Raw genomic sequence first — 23,660 nt, 5'->3', positions numbered from 1 at the left:
AGTGTGACAGATTTGGAATCAGGATTGGCAGCAATACCAGTCTGCCACTTATTACTTTGGAGGCCTTGGACAAGTCATTTTCCTTCCTCTAGCTGTTTCCTCCTTTGCAAAATGGGAGGTGGGGAAGGGTTGACTCTCATTATATTGGGTTTTATTGCTTTTCTTATCTATCTCAACCCCCACTGTCCAGAGTGGGCAGGGAAGCCTGGTGTCCCTGTAGTGGGTGAAGTTGCTTCTTACGGCAAGAGTTCTCCAAATAGTGCCTAGGGCACAGTTGGGAACTCTTTCCCCAGCTGTAGCCCCAGGGACAGGAGCAAAGAAGGCTTGGGGTGGGGGTGGGGGTGGTTAGGGTGAGAAGGAAACTGGATCCTGAGGTATAGTTTCCCTGGGGTAAGACAGAGCAGGGTGGGTCAATCAGAATATACAGTCCTTTCCCTAAGATAAAGTCCTAACTCTGAGAGTCTCTGGTTCTGCAATTCGGTGATATTCCCTATGAGGAGCACCTCATGGTTGTCCATGGTCGTCCTGCATGGATGAATGGAGGGTCAGAATGTGAAGAGGTGGCTTTCAGAGAACCCGGCTTTAGTCACCCTGAGAAGAATCCTAGCTCAGCCTCCAAACTGGTGAGGAGCAGTTGGTTAGGAAGAGGGTCCTTCTATCTGAATTAGAAACTCATGGGGACAAACAGGGTTCCAAGCTGTGTGGTGCTGGGAAAAAACAGGTGACCCAATGTATATTAACATCCTTCCTTCCTCTTGCCCCATCCCATCTCCCACCAAACCTCTGAAGAAGGTTCTCTTCATGGTCAACTCTGAGGTCCTAGAACAGGGCCTGGTGAGCAGATACAGTGACACGAGGCCACCCCATCGCTGTTTCATCACAGTCTGAGTTTGCACCTTTGTCCAACCTGCCTGTCCCCTCTCCCCTCTCTGTCCAGCAGATATACTAGAGGGGAAGGACCCCAGGTCCCAATCAGACCCCCTGACCCCTTGACAACCCCCAAATCTGTGAATAAAGACAAAACTATTTTATTCATGTATATGAGCTTGGTTATTGGTGGGACCCTGGTAATGGGGGTCACACCTGGTTGGAGGGAAAGGACTTTTTTGAAGAGTTGAGGCATGGGCCTAGTGTTTGGGAGCACAAAAAAGCAGGTGCTGGGGAAATGGAGGAGTTGGTCTAGGTAGGGGCAGGGCACAGTTTGTGGCATAGTACAAGCCTCACTTGCAGATTCCTGTCAGGGTTGCCAAGGCTGCGAAGCAGATGTGTGAGATGGAGTCTCCTATACCTCTGTGTGCCTGGAAGTACATACAACTAGATAGAGCTACCCTCCTACCCCTGCCCCATTCTATTCCTGTTCCTCCCTCTTCCTGAAGCATCCACCCGCACCCTAAGACCCTAGCCTCTCTTGCCCATCTGACTCTCCTTCCTTTTCCTCTGACTCTTCCCTGCCTCAGATCCATGAGATAGCTCTTCTACCTAGATTGGGGTGGGGAACCTATGGCCTCGAGGCCACATGTGGCCTTCTAGGTCCTTGGGTGTGGTCTTTTAATCGAGTCCAAGTTTTACAGAACAAATCCTTTTGTGAAGGGGATTTTTGTTTTGTGAAGTGTGGATTCAGTCAAAGGGCAGCACTTGAGGACCTAGAAGACTACATGTGGCCTCGAGACAGCAGACCCCTGACTCAGATGTTCTTCCCAGCCCCTGGATCTAGAGGGAGGGGTGTTGAGGGAAGGAGAGAATCACCCAGAACTCCTGTCACGGCCCGAGCCAGGGAAGCCGAAGATGGGCCCTAGAGGAACTGGGAGGAGACAAACCGAGTGCTAAGGATATGGCCTGGGGCTCGAGCCTTCCTCCTCCCCTGCTAGGGGATGGGACTGGATGGGACAGGATGGGAGGGCAGAGACTTGGCTCATCCAGATCGGCTGCTGCTGCTGTCCCTTCCCACTCTCCAGTCCTGTGATTCTGTGATCAGGGGAGGCCAGAGGCAAGGGGGACGGAGACAGAAGCAACCCCTTTGCTGGAGCCAGTCAGAGGGCACAGAAGATGCCAACATTCTGTTTGCTCAGCTCAGAAGTAAACTTTTCCCTTGACAATAAAACTGCTGGGGAGTAGAAAAAGACAGTCCAGGAAACTGGGATTAACCCTCAGTTCTCTGAGGCTCACTTTGGCTCTGACTCCATCTCTTATTCGGACTCAAAGGTCTTGGGTTGCAATTCTGGCTCTGCCACTAATTCACTGTGTCAGCTCAGGTGAAGCTCTTTGGGCCTTAGTACCCTGACCTGTGTAATGGGGGAGTTGGATTCAATGGCTCTGAGTTTCCTTCTGCTCTGAATCTATGCTCTTGTGACTCTTTGGGGGTTGGGGGTGGGGAGGAGAGAATCACAGTTTCTCTCAAACAAGCAAGTTGCCGTGGAACTGAGAGTCTCAGACCTCCTCGTTAAAGCTCACACCTACTTGCACCTGCCCTCTCTCTCACACGCACATCTCCACACCTCTTCAGTTGTCACTAACTCTCCCACCCTCACAAGTCTGGAAATAGACACATTCACAGAAACACTCCTGATGGGATGGGGATTCTCGAGGTCTGTTCACAAAGGAGACAAACAAGTAACTTCTGGGGTTGGGGGCTTGACAATCCCACTGACCTGAGCTCACCTCCAACTCTCCTAAGAGACTCCAAGACAGACCCATTTACAAAGTGTGACGCCTAAGGGAGCCAGGAAAGGATAAGGGGATCATATCCCCTCCTCCACCCCCACTCTAGATATTCTCCCAAAGGCTTGTGAGGATAAAAGCTTCCTTTGGCGAGAGTAAGAATGGGGGGAGATGGGGAGGCACCTGCATCTGTCAGGGTAGCAGGCCCTGGTCAGATGGGCCTGGTGTGAGGGCTTGGGGCTACTCAACCTTCGAAATCCCTTTGTCTCATTCTTCTTCCCTCTCCCCTCCGGGAGGCAACTATCAGGCCAAGCCTGTCACCCCAGGCTTGTGCTGGCAAGGAAAAGTAAGAGACCCTTCACCCCACCCCTGACCCTAGCTTCAGATTAAGCAAACTCCAGGAATTCAAGGGATGGAGCTAAAAAAAAGACAGATTATCCTTGCTGCCACCATCATGATCATTTCTACCTCTTTGCTTTGGCTCATACATCTCCTTCCATACTATTCTCCCAGATTCTTTTTCCATCTTCCCGCCCATCCTTCAAGTTTTCCCCATCTTCTTCCTCGGCAAAGCCTCCTCTGGCAGCTCCCTCCCCCAGCATAGACAATTCATCAGTCCTTCCCTCCTTCCTCTGAATCCTTCTAGTCTGTATTTAGTCACACTCTGTGCTGGATTCCCATTTTTTGATCTGTGTGCATGTTTATGTGTATGTGGGTGCTTCCCCAACTAGACCATGACTTCCTTCTACTTAAGGACAAAGCCTCTGATTTCTCTAGCATCCATCTTCCCACCCATCTACCCCTTCCTAGCCCAAAGCACAGACCAGGTTCTCAGTGAACCTTTATGGGGTGAACTGAGAGTGGAAAGGCTGATAACTGGCATCCAGGGGCCCTTGGGAGTCTACAGTTGGGTTGGGATCCCAAGCCAGGGTGTGGGAAATGTGGCAATAAACAGCTGAAAGAGTCCTCCCTTGAGAGGTCATTCCAGTCTTAAGTCATAGTGACTCTGTGTGTGTGTGTGTGTGTGTGTGTGTGTGTGTGTGTGTGTGTTCTCCCCCATTGGAGAGCATAGAGCATAGAATAGGGTAAGAGAGCAGGTTAATATTTTGGAAGGAGAGTCAGGTCAACAATTTGGCCAAAGAAAGACCCCACCCCCTATAGGGCCCCAGTACCCCAGAATATACTTGTGCTTGTTCTAAGAGAAGACCAGTCCTCCACCTCCCCAACACAGGCCCCTTGTTCCTTGGACAGGGATCAGCTCTGGGGCTGGGAAATGAGCCAATCTGGAGCTCAGCCTTCCCAGTCTCCTTGGCCTGAGCACAGTTCCCAGCAGCACTGACTAGGGTCAGGGGGTTCTGGGTAGAGCAGGCAGGGCCTAGGTTGGGGTGGGGGGCAAGCTGAGAGAGAGGTAAGCCAGTGGGGTGAGATCAGGGTCCCAGTCCTGCTCTGTCCCTCTCCTGGCTCCCTGCATCCGGGGTTGCCCCCCACTCAAACAGGATGCACAAATTGGTAAACCAGTCGCTGGGAGATGTCGGGTTTGCGAATGATCCCCTTCTTGTAATACTGGCGGATGGAACGGCTCAGCTTGTCATAGTTCATGGCTGGACGATTCTTGCGAATGCCCCACAGCCGGGCCACCTGGGCTGAGTCCTCAATCTTGAAAATGCCTGGAGAAGGTTTGTCATGGGAGTGTAGGGAATCAGGATAGGAGAGCAGAGTAAAGGACAGAGAGACAAAGAAAGAGAGAGATGAAGTTAATTTAGATCAGTTTCCTGGATGGTGGAAAATTTGGGATAGGGGGATGTTTGGAGAGTCAAGTCGAAGTCTTCACTCTAGACCAGGCTGCAGTAGGGAAAGAAGGAGGAGTTGATGGGATGTGACTATTCCCTCCCTAAACCTCTCCCGCCCTTCAAGCTAATTAGAAATATCCCACTAGTCTGGTAAGTCTACGAGTTCATCTTTGTGCCTTCAGGCAGGACTGTCTGAATCACTGAGGATGGATGGCTTCCAGATTACCCTTTTCCCTAAAATACTCTTTCTGGGGTGGGGCAAGATTGCCAGCCTGGTCTTTGGAAAGCAGACACCCTCTACTAGTGGGACCACATATGGCCACTGTGGTGATGACCTGGAAACCCATGAAACAAAAGGAAAGCACAAAATGATCCTCAGTCCCATGTGGGCCCCTTCTTCTCCTCCACTGACATTGGCAGAGTATTGGAAAAGGGGGCCGAGGGTGGTGAGAATCAGCATAGATAACCTAACTGCTGGTACTCCAAATGTGATGTCTTTGTCACAGCTTACCACCAGGACAGCTTACAGCTGGAGGAAATTATTTAGATTTTTTTGAAGAAAATGAATTGTATCAGTCTTTACATTCTCATGATAGATGCGATCAGAAGATATTAGGAAGATGCAGTTAGGTGGGAGAACAGCGCATGGGTTCTCCTTGGCAAAAGCAAATGGAAGGGGCAGCTGGGGGTGCAATGGATAGAGAGCACCGGCCCTGAATTCAGGAGGATCTGAGTTCAAATCTGGCCTCAGACACATAACACTTACTAGCTGTGTGGCCCTGGGCAAGTCACTTAACCCCATTGCCTAGCCAAAAAAAAAAAAAGGCAAATGGAGGATGAAGTTAATTTTGTCATATAGGGCAAACGCAACAAGAAATGGCTCTTTGTGGGACATGAAGCCATATCCCCTTGCATTGCTAGTATCAAGTGTAAACAAAAAAGATCACCATGAAAATAACTGCAGCTTACGTATGACAACTGAGACAGAGGGTAAAGAGTTGGAGAAATTACATGACAGTATCCCTAAGTCCTTCCAAATAAAATTGACATATAACTTAACATTCATTTGATGGCTATAAGGCCGTTGTCAGCATGGAGGAGGATAGTGAAAAATATGTTGGAAAATATGGCTCAGGATCAAGAAACCCAAAAGGCTGAAAACTTGCAGTTTATACAAAACCATATACCATGAATATGTCATTCAAGAAGATGAACACTAAATAACAGCCAAAATCCCTTGACTAAAATTGAACAGACAGGAAATGGATGGTTACTGATGCGTGGGATGCTTTACAGATTGGCCGCCAAATCATTAGCTTGTTAAAGCAAAAAAATCAAAATCAGAACTTAGAAAAAGAACAGAAATGAGAACATAGGCATGAATTTTTGTGGTAGAAAGAACACCCCCTCCCAAAAGTGAATACATTGATCTTTACCATTCTTTTACATTCATTTTTGATTTTGTTGGGTGCGGTTGGCGACTCCATTTATATAGCTGTCGTCACTCTGTTATTTTCCTGATCCTGTTTACTTCACTCTACATCAGTTCATGTAGATCTTTCCATGCTTCTCTGTATTCATCACATATATCATTTCTGACAGTGCAATAATATTCCATTATATTCACGGGCCACGGTCTGTTTAGCCATTTAACCATTTGATGGGCATCTACTTTGTTTCCAACTCTTTGCTGTTACAAAAAGTGCTGCTTGGAAATGCTTTGGTGCGTATGGTGGCTTTCTTCCTACTGATGGCTTGCTTGGGGTATGAGCCCAGTCAACAGGCATTTATAAGTCACCAGCAGTGTATTCAGCATTGTGTACCCAAAGTCTTCTTGCTTGAGACTAAGGAGCAAGGCTTGTTTAATTATCTATTCCAACTTCAGGAACCAAGATTAATCGTTACAATTAATCAGAATTCAGCTCCTTTTTAGTTTTCTTTGAATAATAATAATAACTAATATTTATATAGCACTGTGCTAAACTCTTTTACAAATATTATCTCATTTGATCCTCACAACTGATGTAGAGTGAAGTAAACGGGATCAGGAAAATAACACAGACAGTGACGACAGCTATATAAATGGAGTTGCCAACCACACCCAACAAAATCAAAAATGAATGTAACAGAATTGTAAAGATCAAGCAGGACTTCATGAAGACATATGAGAAAATTCAGGGGCAGCTAGGTGGTGAAGTGGATAAGAGCACCAGGCCTGGAATCAGGAAGACTCCCCTTCAGGAGTTAAAAATCTGGCCTCAGACACCCACTAGCTGTGTGACCCTGGGCAAGTCACTTAACCCTGTTTGCCTCAGTTTCCTCATCTGTAAAATGAGCTGGAGAAGGACATGGCAGATAATAATAGTACCTACTTCCCAGGGCTCTTGTGAGGATCAAATGAGATAATATTTGTGAAGTGCCTGGCACAGTGCCAAACACATAGTTGTGTTATTGTTGAATTGTTCGGCTGTGTCCGACTCTTCATGACCCCATGGACCATAGCAAGCCAATATTGTCCACGGGATTTTCTTGGCAAAGATATTGGACTGGTTTGCCATTTCCTTCTCCAGTGTGGTCCACAGCAGTTACTTAATAAATGCTTTTCCCCTTCCTCTCTAGCCCAACCCCTTCCTTTTACAGAATAGGAAGCTGAGAAATATGAAGCAACCCGACCAAGTTCGCACAAATAGTACATAGTATGACTAACATGGAAATATGTTTTATGTGATTGTACATGTATGAACTATACCCAATTGCTTACTGTCTTAGGGAAGAGAGAGGTGAAAGAGGGAGAGAGAAAATTTAGAACTCAAAATTTTTTTTAAATGAATGTTAAAATTTGTCTTTACATGTAATTGGAAACAATAAAATACTGTTTAAAAAACCAGATAGTAAGTGCAGCTAGGTAGCACAGTGGATAGAGCACTGGCCTTAGAGTCAGGAGGACCTGAGTTCAAATCCAGGCTCAGACACATAACACTCACTAGCTGTGTGACCTTGGGTAAGTCACTTAACCTCATTGCCTAGCCAAAACAAAACAAAACCAGATAGTATGTGGTAGACAAGATGCAAACCCAAGAATCTGAATTGGCCTGGCACTGACTTATCATGCTCCTTTGCTCAGATCATTTCCCTTCTCTACACCTCAGTTTTCTTCTCTGAAGGTGGGCCCAGGGGGTCTCTAAAGTCTAGATTCCTCCTCTGGACCCTGTCTGCCCTCCCCTTTCCCATCCCTGAAGTCTTCTCATCCCCTCCCTCTCCTGCTCAGCGGTCCTCCTTGCCTTCAGTATCCTCAGTTCCCAGTATGGCCCTTCCCACACCACTCCCACCGCTCACCTTTCTCCTTATTGAGCCATCGGATGAAGCGGCCGTAGCTGTGTGGTTTGAGCAGTAGCTCTTTAAGGAACTGCCAGAGGTGGATAGGCTGGCCAGAGCAGGAAGAGTCCACTTCGCTGTCGTTCCAGGTCTCCTCACTCCCCACTGCTTGGGGGGTGAAGGGAGGAGAGACACACTGCTGAGGTCTGGAGGGCCCCCCGTTTGCCTTGGCTTGTCTGCCCCCCCCTCACCCCCTCACCCCCCACCCAAACCCAAACCTCCCAAGGAGCTTACCACAAACATGCAGAGCTCCAGAGGTTCTCTCTTTCATCCAGGTGGCTGTAGCAGAAGGAAGGGCTTGATGAGAATCACAGAGGCACCAGCCTGAGTGTCAGGGAAGAGGAAGACAGGGACCTTAGGACCCTGGGCCTAGAGCTGGAAGGGCCCTCAGAGGCCATCATTTTACATATGAGGAGACTGAAACAGGGTAAGTAACATGATCTATCCCAGATCACACAGGCAGTCAGCACTAGAGGGGAGATTGGAATCCAGGTCCTCTGACTCAGATCCAGCCTTCTTTCTCCTGGACCACATTGCTTCCTTCTGAGTCAGGGAAATGAACTGCAAGGCTCAAAATAAGTGTGTCAGCAGTATGGGAAAAGAACTTAATAAGAGAGGAGTGGTATCCAGAAAGAATGAGGAGATAGGGCACATACAGAGTGTTCACTTCTAGGTGTCCCATTTGGGGAAGAATATTGGCAGGTTGGAGTTCATGCAAAGGAGTGTGACCCAGGATGATAGAGGGGATTGGAGAGTCAGAAGTATACCAAGGATTAGGGCAGGGCTGGAGCTGGTGCTGAGGATGGGAACAGGAATGGAATCAGGATTGAGAATGGGACCACAGGTAGGGCTGGAGCAGAGAATCAGATTTAGATCTAGAAGGGACCTCATAAGCCACTAAGTTCATTTTGCATATGAGAAAACTGAGGCACAGAGAAATTAAATGACTTGCCCAGGATCACACAGCTATCCTGTGTCTGAGGGGGGGATTTGAACCCAAGCCTTCTGACTGCAAGTTCAATATCCTATTCGTGACATTAAGGGATGGGGATGTAGCAGGAGATGGGCTTGAGGGCCAAGATCAAAGGGCTTGTGCCTGAAAGAAGGGTTAGGGCAAAGGGATCGGTTTTCTCTGGAAGAGAGTAGATGACCCCCCCACCTGGACCCAGATGCATCTTCTTGGTGTATTCTAATCCAGGATAAGGGTCATCACAGGGTGGTATATCACAGTGGGTAGCAGTGGCCAGGGAGAAGCGGCAGGGGAGTAGTAACCCCTTGGGTTTGTGTAGCCTAGCCTTTGCCCCATTGCCCCTCAGCCCCTACCCATGCCTACCTGATTTCCAGATGTCCAAGTGGGCATGCAGAATATCCCCACAGAGGGGTGAACGTTGGCGGAACTGCTCCTCCGACATGGCACACAGCTCCTTGCCCCCCAGCTCTTGGAAGGCTTTGCCCACTGGAGGCAGCCGGTACTGGTGCTCTGTCCAAAGCAGCCACTTCTGCACGTTCCCTGGACTCCAGTCACTGGGGTCTGCGGGGTGACAAGCTCTGCTCTCAGTTCCTGAGACTACAATGCCTATGCATGGGGAAGAAGGCCTTCTGGGAAGGGTAGGGAGGCTCCTCTACTCCCTTTCCCACCCCTGCCTCACCTATTGATCTATTGATCATCTATTGATCCTTTTCACAGGACTTGTTGTGTCCAACTCGTTGTGACCTCATTTGGGGTTTTCTTGGCAAAGATACTGGAGTGGTTTGCCATAGCCTTCTCCAGCTCATTTTACAGATGGGGAAACTGAGGCAAACAGGCTTAAGTGACTTGCCCAGGGTCACACAGCTAGTTAGTGTCTGAGGCCAGATTTGAACTCAGGAAGTTGAGTCTACCTGACTCCAGGCCCAGCACTCTATCAGTCGACTGTACTACCTAGCTGCCCCAGGACACAGGTGCCTTATCTCCCCAACCAGACCCCTGAAGGCAGGGTATGCATCTTTAATCTTCCCTGCATCTCCTTCAGTGCCTAGCACATAATAACTGAACAATGGAGGGAATTCTTGGACATCCTCTGAGACCCCTTCCAATTCTGTCAAATGCTTGTTGACACTAATGCTATGATTTGAAGGGTACCTTCAAAGAAAGCTCCCCAAAAGATATTTTCCCCACGGACTGCCAGGGCGCATGAAATTCTAGCACCAGAGGTTCATTCTTTTAGGTCCTGAAGACTTTTTTGCATCTTTGAGAATGTCTTGTTTGAGGTAAAATTTCTTAAGGATAAATGTAAAATCTTAGACTTGGGTTTAAAAAGTCAACTTCACAAGTAGGGCATGGCTATATAGTAGCAGTTCATGGGGAGGGGGATGATCTGGGTTTTTTTGAGAAAACCCAATATGAGCCATGGCATATGGCAATCAAAAGTTACTTGAGCCTTAGACTTGATTGAAAGAAATCCTGTCCAGAGCAACTCTGAAGTATGTATTTAATTCTGGATGTCCATTTAATACTGACTAAATAGAGAGTGTACATGGCAGCCTGGATGGGCCTTCAGATCTTAAGATGAGACGGTATTGGAATTGTGATTTCACTGGTATTATGAAGACATTTTTTCTACCTTCTCTGAAATTTGTAGTTGTAGAGACTTGCCTAGGGGCCTACAGCCATTATTATGTAACAGAGGCAGGTTCCCCTCACTCTGGAGACTAACTCTTTGTCCACTAGGCCACACTGTCCCTGGATGCTACGGATGTAATTTGAAAACTTGTGAAAGGCTCTGGTGGTATATTATTGATTGGACCTTGCTAAATATCAGCCTTGGATGACTCCCACCGCCTTCCCAGATGCCTTTGCTCGTGCACATCTGCTGCTTAACATACCATCACATCAACTGGGCCTTCCCTCTTACTAGGCAATCCTACAACTCCCTTATCAGTTCACTATCCCATTCTCCACAGCAGCTCTTCCAAATCTTTTCATCTCGCCTCAAACTTTCTGGCTTCCTCTCCCCCTATTTTCTCAGTTGATAACCTTGCCTTATATTTCTTTCTTTTTTTATTAATTTATCTTGATTTATCAACAATCACTTCCATAACTTTTGAGTTTTACATTTTTCTCCCCCTCCCTTCCCACCTCCCTCCTTGCCTTATATTTCACAGAAAAAAATGAGGCTCATTGACTGTGAGCTTCCTCTTCTTTCTTCTTCCCCATCTCATATCACTCAGATGCCTTCTGACACTATCTCCTCCATCTCTTATCTTACACAAAAAGGTGGCCTTACTTTTTACCAAAGCTAGCCCTTCTACTTGCAAAATAGACATCCTTTTATTTTTTAGCCTTTTGGTGAGGCAATTGGGGTTGAGTGACTTGCCCAGGGTCACACAGCTAGTACATGTCAAGTGTTTGGTCTGAGGCTGAGATTTGAACTCAGGTCCTCCCGACTTCAGGGCTGGTGCTCTATCCACTGTGCCACCTAGCTGCCCCTATGAAGAGTCTGAAACGACTGAACAACAACCACCAAAGTAGACCGAGGGGTCTTAAATGGGGTAGAGCCTGCTTGGTCTCTTTTCTGGTCTAGGCACTGATTTCTCCCTAAGGAGAGAGTGCATTGTGTTATAGTAGAGATAAATATGACCTTCAACAATAACTATAATAATAGCTAACATTCATATAGTGCCTACTACGTGCCAGGTGCTTTACAAATAGTATCTCATTTGATCCTTACAACAAACTTGGAAGGTAGGTGCTAATTTCAGAGATGGGGAAACTGAAGTTAAATGACTTGCCCAGGGTCATACAGCTATTAAGTGGCTAAATTTGAACTCGGGTGCTCCTGACTCCAGCTCAAGTATTCTAATCATTGGACCCCAGCCCACCCAAGTTATTCAGCCTCTCTCCTCTCTCTGCTCCTTGATCTGTAAGATGAAGATAACAGCAGTTGATCTGGAGGGGGAGGGTAGCTAAGATCATGTGCTTGGGAGCCACATTTAAAATTTTGGTTTTCTATAGGAAAATTGGTATCATTTGTATTTGGAGTGAGAGGACCTGGGTTTGAATCCGGCTTTGCTATTTTTCACATCTACGTAACCTGACGCACATCACTTAGCCTCTGCTTGCCTCACTTTCCTCATCTGTAAAAAGAAAGGGCTGGATTCAATGTTCCCTCCTCGCCTTGAGCATTCTACAGTTTCTGTTATTACTACATAAAAGGGCAGGTGGGGGAGGAAGAGGGACTGAAAAATAAACAATCTATTTCACAGTTGTGCCTGGGCTAGACCAGTTTCTGCCCCAATCCCCCTCTCGCCTCCTTCAGTTTCTTAAACTCAAAGTTGGCCCCCAGGAGAAGGAGAGCTAGCCTGAGCCTGGCGTTGAGCCAGCGATGTCTGGGCATCTCCTCAGAGGGCTCCTTGCCTCCATTGGCCGCAAGGTTTCTCTGATTCTCCCTTGGAGGCTTTGGAGAGAGGCTGTCTTAGGTGTAGACAGATTTCAGCAGGATACACAGAAGAACCTCTCTAAAACCAAAGTCATCTGAAGGTGAAAGGGGCTGCCTGAGGAGGTGGGGGACTCCTCTCTCCTGGGGTTCATTACATAGAGCCCGGAGGAGCTCATGCCAAGGATGTGCCAGAAGGGAACAGGTTGGACTAGATAAAAACCAAGTTCCCTTCCAACTCTGAGGTTCTGTGATACGTGATTTAACTGCAGGGCCCGGCCAGCCTGGCTGCAAGGCAGGGAAGGAGAGCAGAGGGAGCTGAGTCCTTTCTCTCTTTCCCTCCCTCTCCCCCCCTCCCATTCCCCATTCTAGACACCCAGTTTTGTTGGCAGGGAAGAGTGGGCGGTGGGGGCAGGGACAGCAGGCACACAATGAGCTCTCCTAATGAATACCCTGGACCCAAGGGCCCAGTGCCCAGGGTCCGATGACCTGCCTCTGCGGCCCCTGCTTAATCAGACCATTTTCTTGCCCGTGTCAAAGCAATTTGTTTCTGTCTCCATTGTTCTAGGAACAGAGGCACCTCCCTGCGATCACCTGCAGCGAGGAATCGGGAGGGTGAGAATCCAAGGAACTCGCAGCTGACCAGGGACTCATATAGGATTTGGGAGACCTGATTGGGGTGGGGGAACTGGAGAGGGAAAGAGAGGATGCAACTGAGGTCCGGGGGGGAGGGAGGGAGTGGAGAGCTCAGCTCCTTGTGGACTGGAGGACAGCTTTGGCGGCCTCACCCCACTCTCAAGTACAAGAGACCTCCCTGGAGAATGGAGGAAATAAGGGAGGAGCAGAGTCCCACGTGCAGGTGGCTATAGAGCCCAGGTCGTGGCTGCTTTGTTCCCAGGGTAGGGAAGGGCTCAGGTTCAGTGGTTAGGGGCATTGCGGGTACAGATGGGAACTCTGGATAAGAACAGGTCAGGAAATCCAAACACACGTGGGCCCAGGGCTCAAGGACTCCTACTCTGCATCTTGTTTTATGGCATTATTTTCCATTAGACCATTTCAACAAACATTTCTTCAGCCATGCTACATCCCAGGGGAAAGGCAGCGTGGCAGACAAGAAAGAGCGCCCTTGTGGACAGAGGCCTAGAGTTAAAATTCTACCTTTGGTACATACTAGCTGTGTGACCCCAGGCAAGTCACCTCACTTCTCAATGGAGCCAGGCAACTCTCTAAGACAGGAGTACTTAATCCTTCTTGGGGATCATGGTCCCCTTTGGTGGTCTGGTGAAAGCCTGTGGACCCCTTTCTCAGAATAATGTTTTTACATAATTGAAGGAAATGTTTTAGTTAGAGGTTAAGGAAAATAAAATAGGGTTACATAAAATATTTAAATATATTTAAAAAAACCATTTTTTAAAAAAAGGTAATTTTGCCCCCTTCCAAGTTCACAGGGCCTCTGAAATCTATCCATGGACAACCTTTTTTTTGGGGGGAGGGGTCTGTAGACCCTGGGCTAAGAATTTCTGCTGTAAGACTTTGCAGAGCAAATGTAGAGCTGCCCTGGCAGAGGCAATTTCCTCATATTAATGAAATCATAGATTTCTCCCCTTCCCTTTTCCTTCCCTTTTTCCTTCTCTCTTTCCTCCCCTCTTTCCTTTCTCTTAACCTTCCCTTCCCTTCCCTTTCCTTCCTTTTCCTTTTCCCTTTCCCTTCCTCTCCTCTCCATACAAAATTGGAAAACAAGACAGTCTTTGCCCTTGGGGAGCTTACAGTCTAAAAGGGAGGTCCAACATGTAGACAAATAAGTAGTACACAAAGCAGAGTATGAGAAAGGTAAAGAGGAAGCTCAGCAGAGAGCCAGCAGAAAACATGAGGAAGGAGACCTCTCAGAAGCAGGGAGCCCAGAAGGATTAGGAGAGAAGCCAGAACCTACACTGTTGTTCAGTCCTTTTTCAGTCGCATCTAACTCTCCATGGCCCCATTTGGGGTTTTCTTGGCAGATGCTGGAGTGGTTTACCACTTCCTTATCCACCTCGTTTTGTGGAGGCAAACAAGGTTAAGTGACTTGCCCAGGGTCACACAGCTAGTAAGTGTCTGAGGCTAGATTTGAACTCAGGAAAATGAGTCTTCAGGCCTAGCATTCTGTCCACTGTCACCTAGCTGCAAACCTACACAAACCTACCCAATGATCTCAACAGCGCCCATGGATTCAGCCTCTATCAATGTCATCTCTATGCTGATGATTCTTAGATCTACTTATCCAGCACTAACCTCTTCAAAGACCTCCAGATTTATATCTCCAGTTGCTTATAGGACATATCAGACTGGATGCTCCATAGACAGCTTAAACTCAACATGTCCAAAACTGAACTCCCCCACCAACCCTCCCTTCTCCCTAATTTTCTTTCTTTTTTTGTGAGGCAATCGGAGTTAAGTGACTTGCCAGGGTCACACAGCTAGAAAGTGTCAAGTGTCTGAGGCCAGATTTGAACTCAGGTCCTCCTGACTCCTAGGCTGCAGCTCTACCCACTGTACCACCTAGCTGTCCCTCAAATTTTCCTGTCACTGTCAAGGGCACTTCTATCTTCCCAGTCATCCATGCTCCCAACCTAGGTGTTACCCTTGACTCCTCACTCTTTATCACCCCTACTAACTCACTATGTGACCCAATCTGTTGCCAACTCCTGTCAATTCTACCTTTGCCACCTCTGTCATGTATACCTCCTTTTCTCCACTTACACAGCCGCCACCCTGGTGCAGGCCTTCATCACGTCACACTTAGAGTAGTGTAACAAACTGCTGGTTGTTCTTCCTATCTCAAGTCTCTCTCCCACTCCAATCAATCCTCCACTGAGCTGTCAAATTGATCCTTGAAGTTAATTTCTGACCATGTCTGACCCCTTACTCAATAAACTCCAGTGGTTCCCTATTATTTCCATGATCAAGCATAAAATCCTCTGTTTGGCATTCAAAGCCCTTCATAAACAGGCTGCCTCCTACCTTTCCAGTCTTCTTACACCTTACTCCCCACCACATACTCTTATCCACTGATACCAGCCTCCTTGTCGTCTCTTGAAAAAGATAATTAATTTCCTAACTCTGGGTATTTTCACAGGCTGGTTATTTTCTCCCTCCTCACCTCCACCTTCTGGCTTCCTTCAAGTCCTAAGGACCTTCTGCAAGAAGTCTTTCTCTAAACAAAAATGCTTCTCCTAAGAAGTCTTTCTAGATTCCTCCTTAACGATAGTGCCTTTCAGCTATAAAACTACATTGACCAAGCAATATCACTACTAGGTCTGTATCCTAAAGAGATTTTTTTTTCAATTTTATTAAGTTATTTTGATTTATCAACAATCACTTCCATATGCTTTTGAGTTGAAAATTTTTCTCCCACTTCCTCACCCCCACCCTCCCCAAGATGGCGCACAATCTGATATAGGCTTTATATTTACATTCCTATTAAACATATTTTCACATTAGTGAAGTTATAAGTAAAAATTAAAACCAATAGGAGGAACCATCAGAAAGATGAAACAAAACTCAACAGAAGGTAAAAATAAGTGATAGCGATTCAACTTCCATAGTTCTTTCTTTGGATGTGGACAGCATTTTCCATCCCGAGGCCTCTGGAGATGTCTTAGATCCTTGTAATGCGAGAAGGGTTCAGTTTAACAATATTAGTCATCGCATAATGTGGCTGTTATTGTGTACAAAGTCCTCTTGGTTCTGCTCACTTCACTCAGCATCAGACCATATAAGTCTTTCCAGGTTTTTCTGAAGTCAGCCTGTTCATCATTTCTTATAGCACAATAGTATTCCATTACATTCATATACCACAACTTGCTCAGCCATTCCCCAATTGATGGGCATCCTCTCAATTTCCAATTCTTTGCTACCACAAAAAGAGCTGCTATGAATATTTTTGTACATGCGGGTCCTTTTCCCATTTGTTTGATCTCTTTGGGATATAGCCCTAGAAGTGCTATTGCTGGATCAAAGGGTATGCACATTTTTGTAGCCCTTTGGGCATAGTTCCAAATTGTTCTCCAAAATGGTTGGATCATTTCACAACTCCACCAACAACATGTTAGTGTTCCAATTTTCCCACATCTTCTCCAACATTTATCATTTTCCTGTTTTGTCATGTTGGCCAATCTGATAGGTGTGATGTGGTACCTCAGAGTTGTTTTGATTTGCATTTCTCTAATCAATAACATTTAGAGCATTTTTTCATATGACTATAGATGGCTTTAATTTCTTCATCTGAGAACTGTCTGTTCATATCCTTTGACCATTTATCAATTGGGGAATGGCTTGTGTTCTTATAAATTTGTCTTAATTCTCTATATATTTTAGAAATGAGGCCTTTATCAGAGAGACTGGTTGTAAAAATTCTTTCCCAATTTTCTACCTTCCTTCTAATCTTAGTTGCATTGGCTTTGTTTGTGCAAAAACTTTTCAATTTAATGTAATCAAAATTATCCATTTTGCTTTTCATAATGTTCTCTATCTCCTGTTTGGTCATGAATTCTTCTGTTCTCCATAGATCTGATAGGTAAACTATTCCTTGTTCTCCCAGGTTACTTATGGTATCAGCCTTTATATCTAAGTCATGAACCCATTTTGACTTTGTTTTGGTATATGTTGTGAGATTTGGGTCTATGCCTAGTTTCTGCCATACTCTTTTCCAGTTTTCCTGGCAGTTTTTTTCAAAGAGTGGGTTCTTATCCCAGAAGCTGGGGTCTTTGGGTTTATCAAAGAATAGATTACTATAGTCATTGACTACTGTGTCTTGCATATTTAACCTACTCCATTGATCCACCTCCCTATTTCTTAGCTAGTACCAAGCAGTTTTGATGATTGCTGCTTTATAATACAATTTAAGATCTGGAATTGCTAGGCCACCTTCCCCTGCATTTTAAAGAGATTTTTTTAAAAAGGGAAAGGACCTATATGTACAAAAATATTTATAGTAGCTCTTTTAGTGGTGACAAAGAATTAGAAATTGAGGGGATGCCCGTCAATTGGGGAATGGCTGAACAAATTGTATACGATTGTGGTGGGATACTATTGTGCTATAGGAAATGATGAGCAGGATGCTCTCAGAAAAACTTAGAAAGACTTACATGAACTGATGCAAAGTGAAATGAGCAGAACTAGGAAGACATTGCATATAATAACAGCAATATTGTATGATGATCGATTCTGAATGACTTAGCTATTCTCAGCGATACGATGATCCAAAACAATTCTGAAGAGCATATGATGAAAAATGCTATCCACTACCAGAGAAAGAACTGATGGAGTCTTAATGCATATAGAAGAATGCTTTTTAATTTTCTTTATTATTGTTGGAGTTTTTTGTCTGTATTTTCTTTCACGACATGACTAACATGGAAATATGTTTGTCATTACTGTACATTATAACCCATATCAAATTGCTTGCCTTCTCAATGGGGGGGGAGGAGGGAAGGAGGGAGAGAATTTGGAACTCAAAAAATTTTTAAAAACCAGTGTTAAAAATTGTTTTTATATGTGATTAGGGAAAAAATAAAATATTAAATTTTAAAATGCTAATGCTTTTCCTCTGTTGATTATCTCCCATTTATCCTGTATGTAGCTTGTTCATACATAATTGCATGTTGTCTCCCTCATCAGCCTATGAGCTTCCTGAAAACAGGAACTGTCTTTTAGCCTTTCTTCCTATTCTTGGCACTTAGCAAAGTGTCCGGCACACAGAAGACACTTAATAAATGCTTATTGACTGACTAACCAAGAAGTAGTCCTACAAATAAGGAGAGAATCAAGAGAGAGCAGTGTCATATGAGACAAAGAAAGAGAATCTAAGAGGGGAGGGCCAAAGCATCCAATTATCCTCCCCACCCTATCTCCTTGGGGATTTCAGGAGGATATGTAAGTATGACCAGGGCCAGGTCTAGGGGGTAATAACAGCTCACATTCACATGGCACTTGAAAGTTACAAAGCACATTCTTTTCCAGTCTCCTGGAGACTCAGAGAAGTGTCTACCTATGCCACATTCCATTTATCTTATACGTACCTAGTTATTTATATGTTATCCTCCTCATTAAAATATAAGCTCCCTGAGGACAAGCATTGGTTTTGCCTTTCCTTATATTTCCAGAACTTAGTCTAGAAGCTGGTACATAGTAAGTACTTAATCAATGTTTTTTGATTGATTGACACATTCAATGTGCAAATTACATGTGATTGATTGATAGATTTCTTACAACTACCCAAAGAAATAAATAGCACAATATTAATATCTCCATTTTGCAGATGAGGAAATCAAAACTCAGAGATGAGAAGGGACTTGCCCAGGGTCACACAACTAATCAATGACACAACCACAGTCTGAACTCATTTTTTTTCCTTTCACTTCCAAGTCTAACCCACTTTCCACTGAGCCAAAAGGGAAGCAGAAGCCTAGAAGGCAACACGGAAGGGATACAACAAAGGGCACTTTCATATTTCTTCCTACACACGCACATATTTTACTGCCAGAAAATCCCATTTTCTGTGGCTGCGTGGCTTTTATTATATGAAAGGTCAAGACATATGCATCACAGAAAAGGCTCAAAGCTGCCAGTAAAAAGTGCAAACTTCACACATTGCCTAGGGCATATAAATACCTCATCCCACCTCTGGTTAGACCTGTACATTGTTCAGCATGTGGTCTGGCAAACTTGTGACTATTTCCCCGGGTGAGCTTCTCTACAATCAAAGCAGACTGACTGAAGGCTGCCAGAAGTACTGGTTTGGGAAGTTGGTGGAAGGAGCTAAGTTTGAGTGGTGGGAAGAGTCAGGAGACTGAGATGGCTGTGCACTTGGCCAGACAACATCTTACTCCCCAGACAAGATGGCTGACCTACCCAATGGCCAAGACAATTGTGAAACTCCTAAAAAAGAAGTGTAGTATGAGGGAAAGAGAACATGGGATTTGACTTCAGAAGACTAGGGTTTGACAGATTCAGCTTTGTCAAACCTTATGACCCTACTTGGTACATTACCTGTGTGACCCTGGGCAAGTTATTTAACCTCTATTTGCCTCAGTTTCCTTATTGGTAAAAATGAATGCATTAGATTCTAAAGTTCAGCTGGTGGTTCAGTAGATAGAATGCTGGGCCTGGAGTCAGGAAGTCTAGAGTTCAAATCTAACCTTAGGCGCTTACTAGTGACCCTGTCACTCAACCTCTGTTTGCCTAAGTTTCCTTAAGTATAAAATGGGGATAATAATAGCACCTACCTTATAGAGTCGTTATGATGATCAAATGACATAATATTCGTAAAAAGTACTTAGCATAGTGCCTGGCACATAGTAGGTGCTTATTTGCTCCACCTCCCCCAGCTCTAAATCTGAGGTTATTCATTTAATCCACAAGCATTTGTTATATGTCAAGTCAGGGAACTGAGCCCTGGCAATTCAATGACAAAAATGAAGCTATGCCTGCTTTCCAGAAGCTTACATTCTATTGGAGGAAACAACATGTTTCTACTGAAAGGAGACGCTAGATAAGTCATTGAAAACTATTTACAAAGAAATTATAAGGGAGGCACTAACAACTAGGGAGGATCCGGAAATGTCTTATCTTGGAGGGAACATGTGAGCAGAGCCTTGAAGGGGGCTAGAGATGCCAAGAGGTGGAGGTGAGGAAGGGTCAAATGCCAGGGAAATCTGGACACAGGCACAGGGACTGAGATGGAATGTCATGTACAGGGAACAGCAGGTGAACCAGTTTGACTGGACCATAAAGTATATGAGAAGGAGTAATATGAGATGAGTCTGGAAAGATAGGTCGGAATCAGATCATTAAAATGTCAGACAGGGGAATGGACATTTTATCCTGGAGGCAATAGGCTGCCGTTGACATTTTTTGAACGGGAAAATGATACGATCAGACCTGTGCTTTACAAGGATTATCATTCTGGCAGTTGTGGAGAGCCTGGATTAGAGAAGGGAAGAGATCGGAGGCAAGAAGACCAATTAGGAGGTTATTGCCATATAATCCTGGCAAGAAGTGATGAGGGCTTGAATTAGGGAGTCATCTGTGTGAGTAGAAAGAAGGGAACAGATCTAAGAGATGTTGTTATTGAGACAGAATTGGCAAGAATTGACAACTGATTGGACACGGGGAGTAAGGGAGAGAGAAGAATCCAAGATAACCTTGAGGTTATAAGTTTGAATGGTTAGAAACAGTGAAAATAGGAAGAGGGATGGGTTGGTGAGGGGAGATAATAAGTTCTGTTTTGGACATGTTGAATGAATTTTTGAGATGCCTCATGGGATATGCAGTTGGAGTTATCCAACAGGTCAATCAATCAACATTTATGAAGCACCTACTATGTGCCAGGCACTGTGCTAACCACTGGGGATATGAACAGAAGCAGGTGGTTGGTGATACAAGCCTGAAGCTCAGAAGAGAGACAAGGACTGAATATATAGAGCTGGGAATGATGTCCATAGAGATGATAATTGAGCCTGTAGGAGCTAATGAGGTTGGCAAGAGAGAGGGTGTACAAATCCAATCTCAGACATATAACACTCACTAGCCATGTGACTCTGGGCAAGTCACTTAACCCCTCACCAAAAAGAGAGGAGGGGGTGTAGATATAGAGAGAGAAGGCTCAGGCAGAACTTTGAGGGACATCATGGCAGGATTTGAGTGATGATCCAGCAAAGGATTCTGAGAAGCAGAAGCCAGGTAAGAGGAGAATTAGGACAGAGCATTGTCACAGAAACCCAGAAAGGAGACAGTATGTAGGAGGAGGGGGCTGTTTGGTCATGTCAGAAGCTTTAGAAAAGTCAAGAAGGATAAGAGCTGAGAGAAATCTGTTAGTAATGAATTCTAGTAAGCAATTAATAGACCATTAGTAACCATAAAGAGAGTATTTCCATTGAGCGATGATGAGGTTAGAAGCTAGATTAGAATAGGCAGAGAAGTAAGTGAGGGGAGAGGAAAGGAGGAAATATATTGGACAATAGCTTGAGGGGATGGTAGGCTCAAGGGGAGGTTTTTTAAAGGATGAGGAAGACCTGGGCATGTTGATGAGCAGCAGAGAAGGAGCCAATAGATAGGAAGAAATGGAAAATTTAAAACTGAGCGAAGATAATTGAGGTGGCAGCTTGATAGAGGAGATAGGAGGGGATGAGGTCAAAGGGGTAAGAATAGGGGTTGATCTTGGTGGGAAGGGTCACCTCTTCATTAGAGGCTGAGCAAAGAAGAGGATAAGAAACAGTGGCAAGAGGGTGACAAGGGGTTTTGAGGTATAGAACAGAGAGGAGGGGGTGAGCAGAGGATGATCACAGCAAAATGATTTATATTTTGAAATGAAGTCCTTTGCTGAGAGAAATGAGAGGCTTGAGCAGAGACTAGAAGCTTTGGCATAGCCACTGTGGGCAACATGAGAGAGACTGTATTAGGGAAGAATAAAAGGATTGCCATGCAGCAGAGCCCAGTTGAGATCAGATGACATAAATTTGTAGTGGACCCAGTCCATGTGGTATGTGATTTCTTCCAGGGCTATTAGACCTGGAAGATGTGGGGGAGGGTAATTCAAGGCTTAGAAAGGGATGAAGACAGGAAAAAGATGATTGGTTGGGACGATAGGAGGATTGATTGCCAGGTATAATGCTAACTATGCTACAAATACTATACTACATTATACTATACATATAAACTATACTACACAAATATCATACTATAAATACCATGAATGATAACTTGCATTACTCTAGCCACTTAGGATTTTCAAAGTGTTTCCTGCAGAGCAACTTAGTGAGGAGAACATTGGATTTGGAGCTCAAAGACTTCAAAGTTTAAGTCTAGATTTTGAAGCTTACTAGCTGTGTGGCCATGGACAGGTCACTTTGCTCTTTGAGCCTCAGTTTCTTTATCTGTAAAATGAGAATAATAAGATTTACACTACCTACTGTACAGGCATATAGTGAATAAATCAGTCTGTAAACCTTAGAACAGATAATGGTGAGTTATTGTTACAGAGGGGCAGCTAGGTGGTATAGCGGATAGAGCCCCAGGCCTGGAGTCAGGAAGTTCAAATCTGGCCTCAGATACTTATTAGCTGTGTGACCCTGGGCAAGTCATGTCACCCTGCTTGCCTCAGTTTCCTCATCTGTAAAATGAGCTGGAGAAGCAAATGGCAAACCACTCCAATATCTTTGCCAAGAAAACCCCAAATGGGGTGGTGAAGAGTCGGACAACATAAAGAGTCAGAAACAACTGAACAATTGTTATTGATGATAACAACAAGAAGAATGTTAGGAATAATAATAACAGGATAAGAAAGGCAAGGCTATTGAGCCCAGAGCTTATGCTACTATTAATGATTAAATAGAGTGATTTTAGGCTTAATCCCAGGCTTTGTTCCTGTGCTTCACAAAAAGTTTTGTTTTCATTCCTATCCCTTAAATGCTAAGAAAGAAGCACTTTGAAAAAAATACAACCATGGCGTCATTCTGAGCTAAGGGGGAAAATGCCCAGGTAAGGCAAGGGATAGTAGCAGCAGTAAGGGGAGATAATGGAGTAGCTGCACCCCTATATTTTGGGGGTGTCCATAAGTAAAGGTTAATTGGCATGACAGCCCCCAGCTGGGAGCAAGTTTGGCTCATTTCCTTTCTCACGATTTAACAAATGTGTCTTCATTCTAGCCCAGGGGTATTGCATGAAATGATTGAGACAGAAATGGAGAAGCAGATGCACAGATACCCAGACTCACATCAACACACAGAAAACACATATCCCAACCTTCCCCTTCTCCAAACAGACACACCAGCCTCTGGAGATGCCAACTTGTCAGCCTGACACATTTCACAACCCCCATTTAGATAACTGCGTTAAGGTTTGAGCATTTTCATCGTCTCTGGAGCTGGGAGGAACCTTACAGTTCTGCCAGTCCAAACTCTCATTTTGCAAAAAGAGGAACCCAGAGCCATGAGAGAGGCAGTGAGCTGCTAAAGATGCCGCACAAACGCAGAGCAGAGGAGATTCAAACGCTGATCTTGTGACTTTGTATTGCACCTCAGTCCAGCCTTCCTTCCCACCCCCCATGAAGCAAGACAAGGCAAGTACTCTTATCCCTGTTTTAACTTGGGAAGAAAGCACAAAGAAGCCCAGCATCACGCAGCTCAGTAAATAACAGAGTGGGAGCCTGAAGTCAGTTTTTCTGACCCCATTACCACTGCTCTTTCAACCACTCCACACTGTTTAGATAGTGCAGAATTGCCAAGTTACAGAGCTCAGGAATCTTATCCGCAGATCTCCTTAATCTAACCATAAAGACCAGCACAGCTTCCAGAACTAACTAGCCCAGTGTCTTGGTCTAGAAACTCTGGGGTGTGGCCTGCATTAGGAAGGAGTGAAAAAAGAAGCCCAGATAGGACTGTGTCTG

General features: G+C 45.1%; 1 protein-coding gene across 4 annotated transcripts in view; it reads right to left on the bottom strand.

Moving 5' to 3' along the window:
- Positions 1-1,012: 1,012 nt before the first annotated feature.
- SPDEF (SAM pointed domain containing ETS transcription factor) overlaps positions 1,013-23,660 on the bottom strand; it is a 53,794-nt gene continuing 31,146 nt past the window's right edge. The window contains exons 3-6 of one of the 4 annotated variants that reach the window (XM_020999652.2): positions 9,157-9,354; positions 8,058-8,147; positions 7,785-7,931; positions 1,013-4,325 (exon numbers count right to left, since the gene is read on the bottom strand). In XM_020999652.2, coding sequence (XP_020855311.1) covers positions 4,147-4,325; positions 7,785-7,931; positions 8,058-8,147; positions 9,157-9,354 — 614 coding nt within the window. In that variant the 3' untranslated portion in view covers positions 1,013-4,146. The remainder of the gene's footprint in view (positions 4,326-7,784; positions 7,932-8,057; positions 8,148-9,156; positions 9,355-23,660) is intronic. The other 3 variants (XM_020999649.2, XM_020999650.2, XM_020999651.2) reach the window with 3 other exon arrangements.

Source organism: Phascolarctos cinereus, unplaced genomic scaffold (genome assembly GCF_003287225.1).
Source record: "Phascolarctos cinereus isolate Bilbo 61053 unplaced genomic scaffold, phaCin_HiC Scaffold_5;HRSCAF=322, whole genome shotgun sequence".
Lineage (NCBI taxonomy): Eukaryota > Metazoa > Chordata > Mammalia > Diprotodontia > Phascolarctidae > Phascolarctos > Phascolarctos cinereus.
This window is presented reverse-complemented; position numbering and strand designations above follow the sequence as displayed.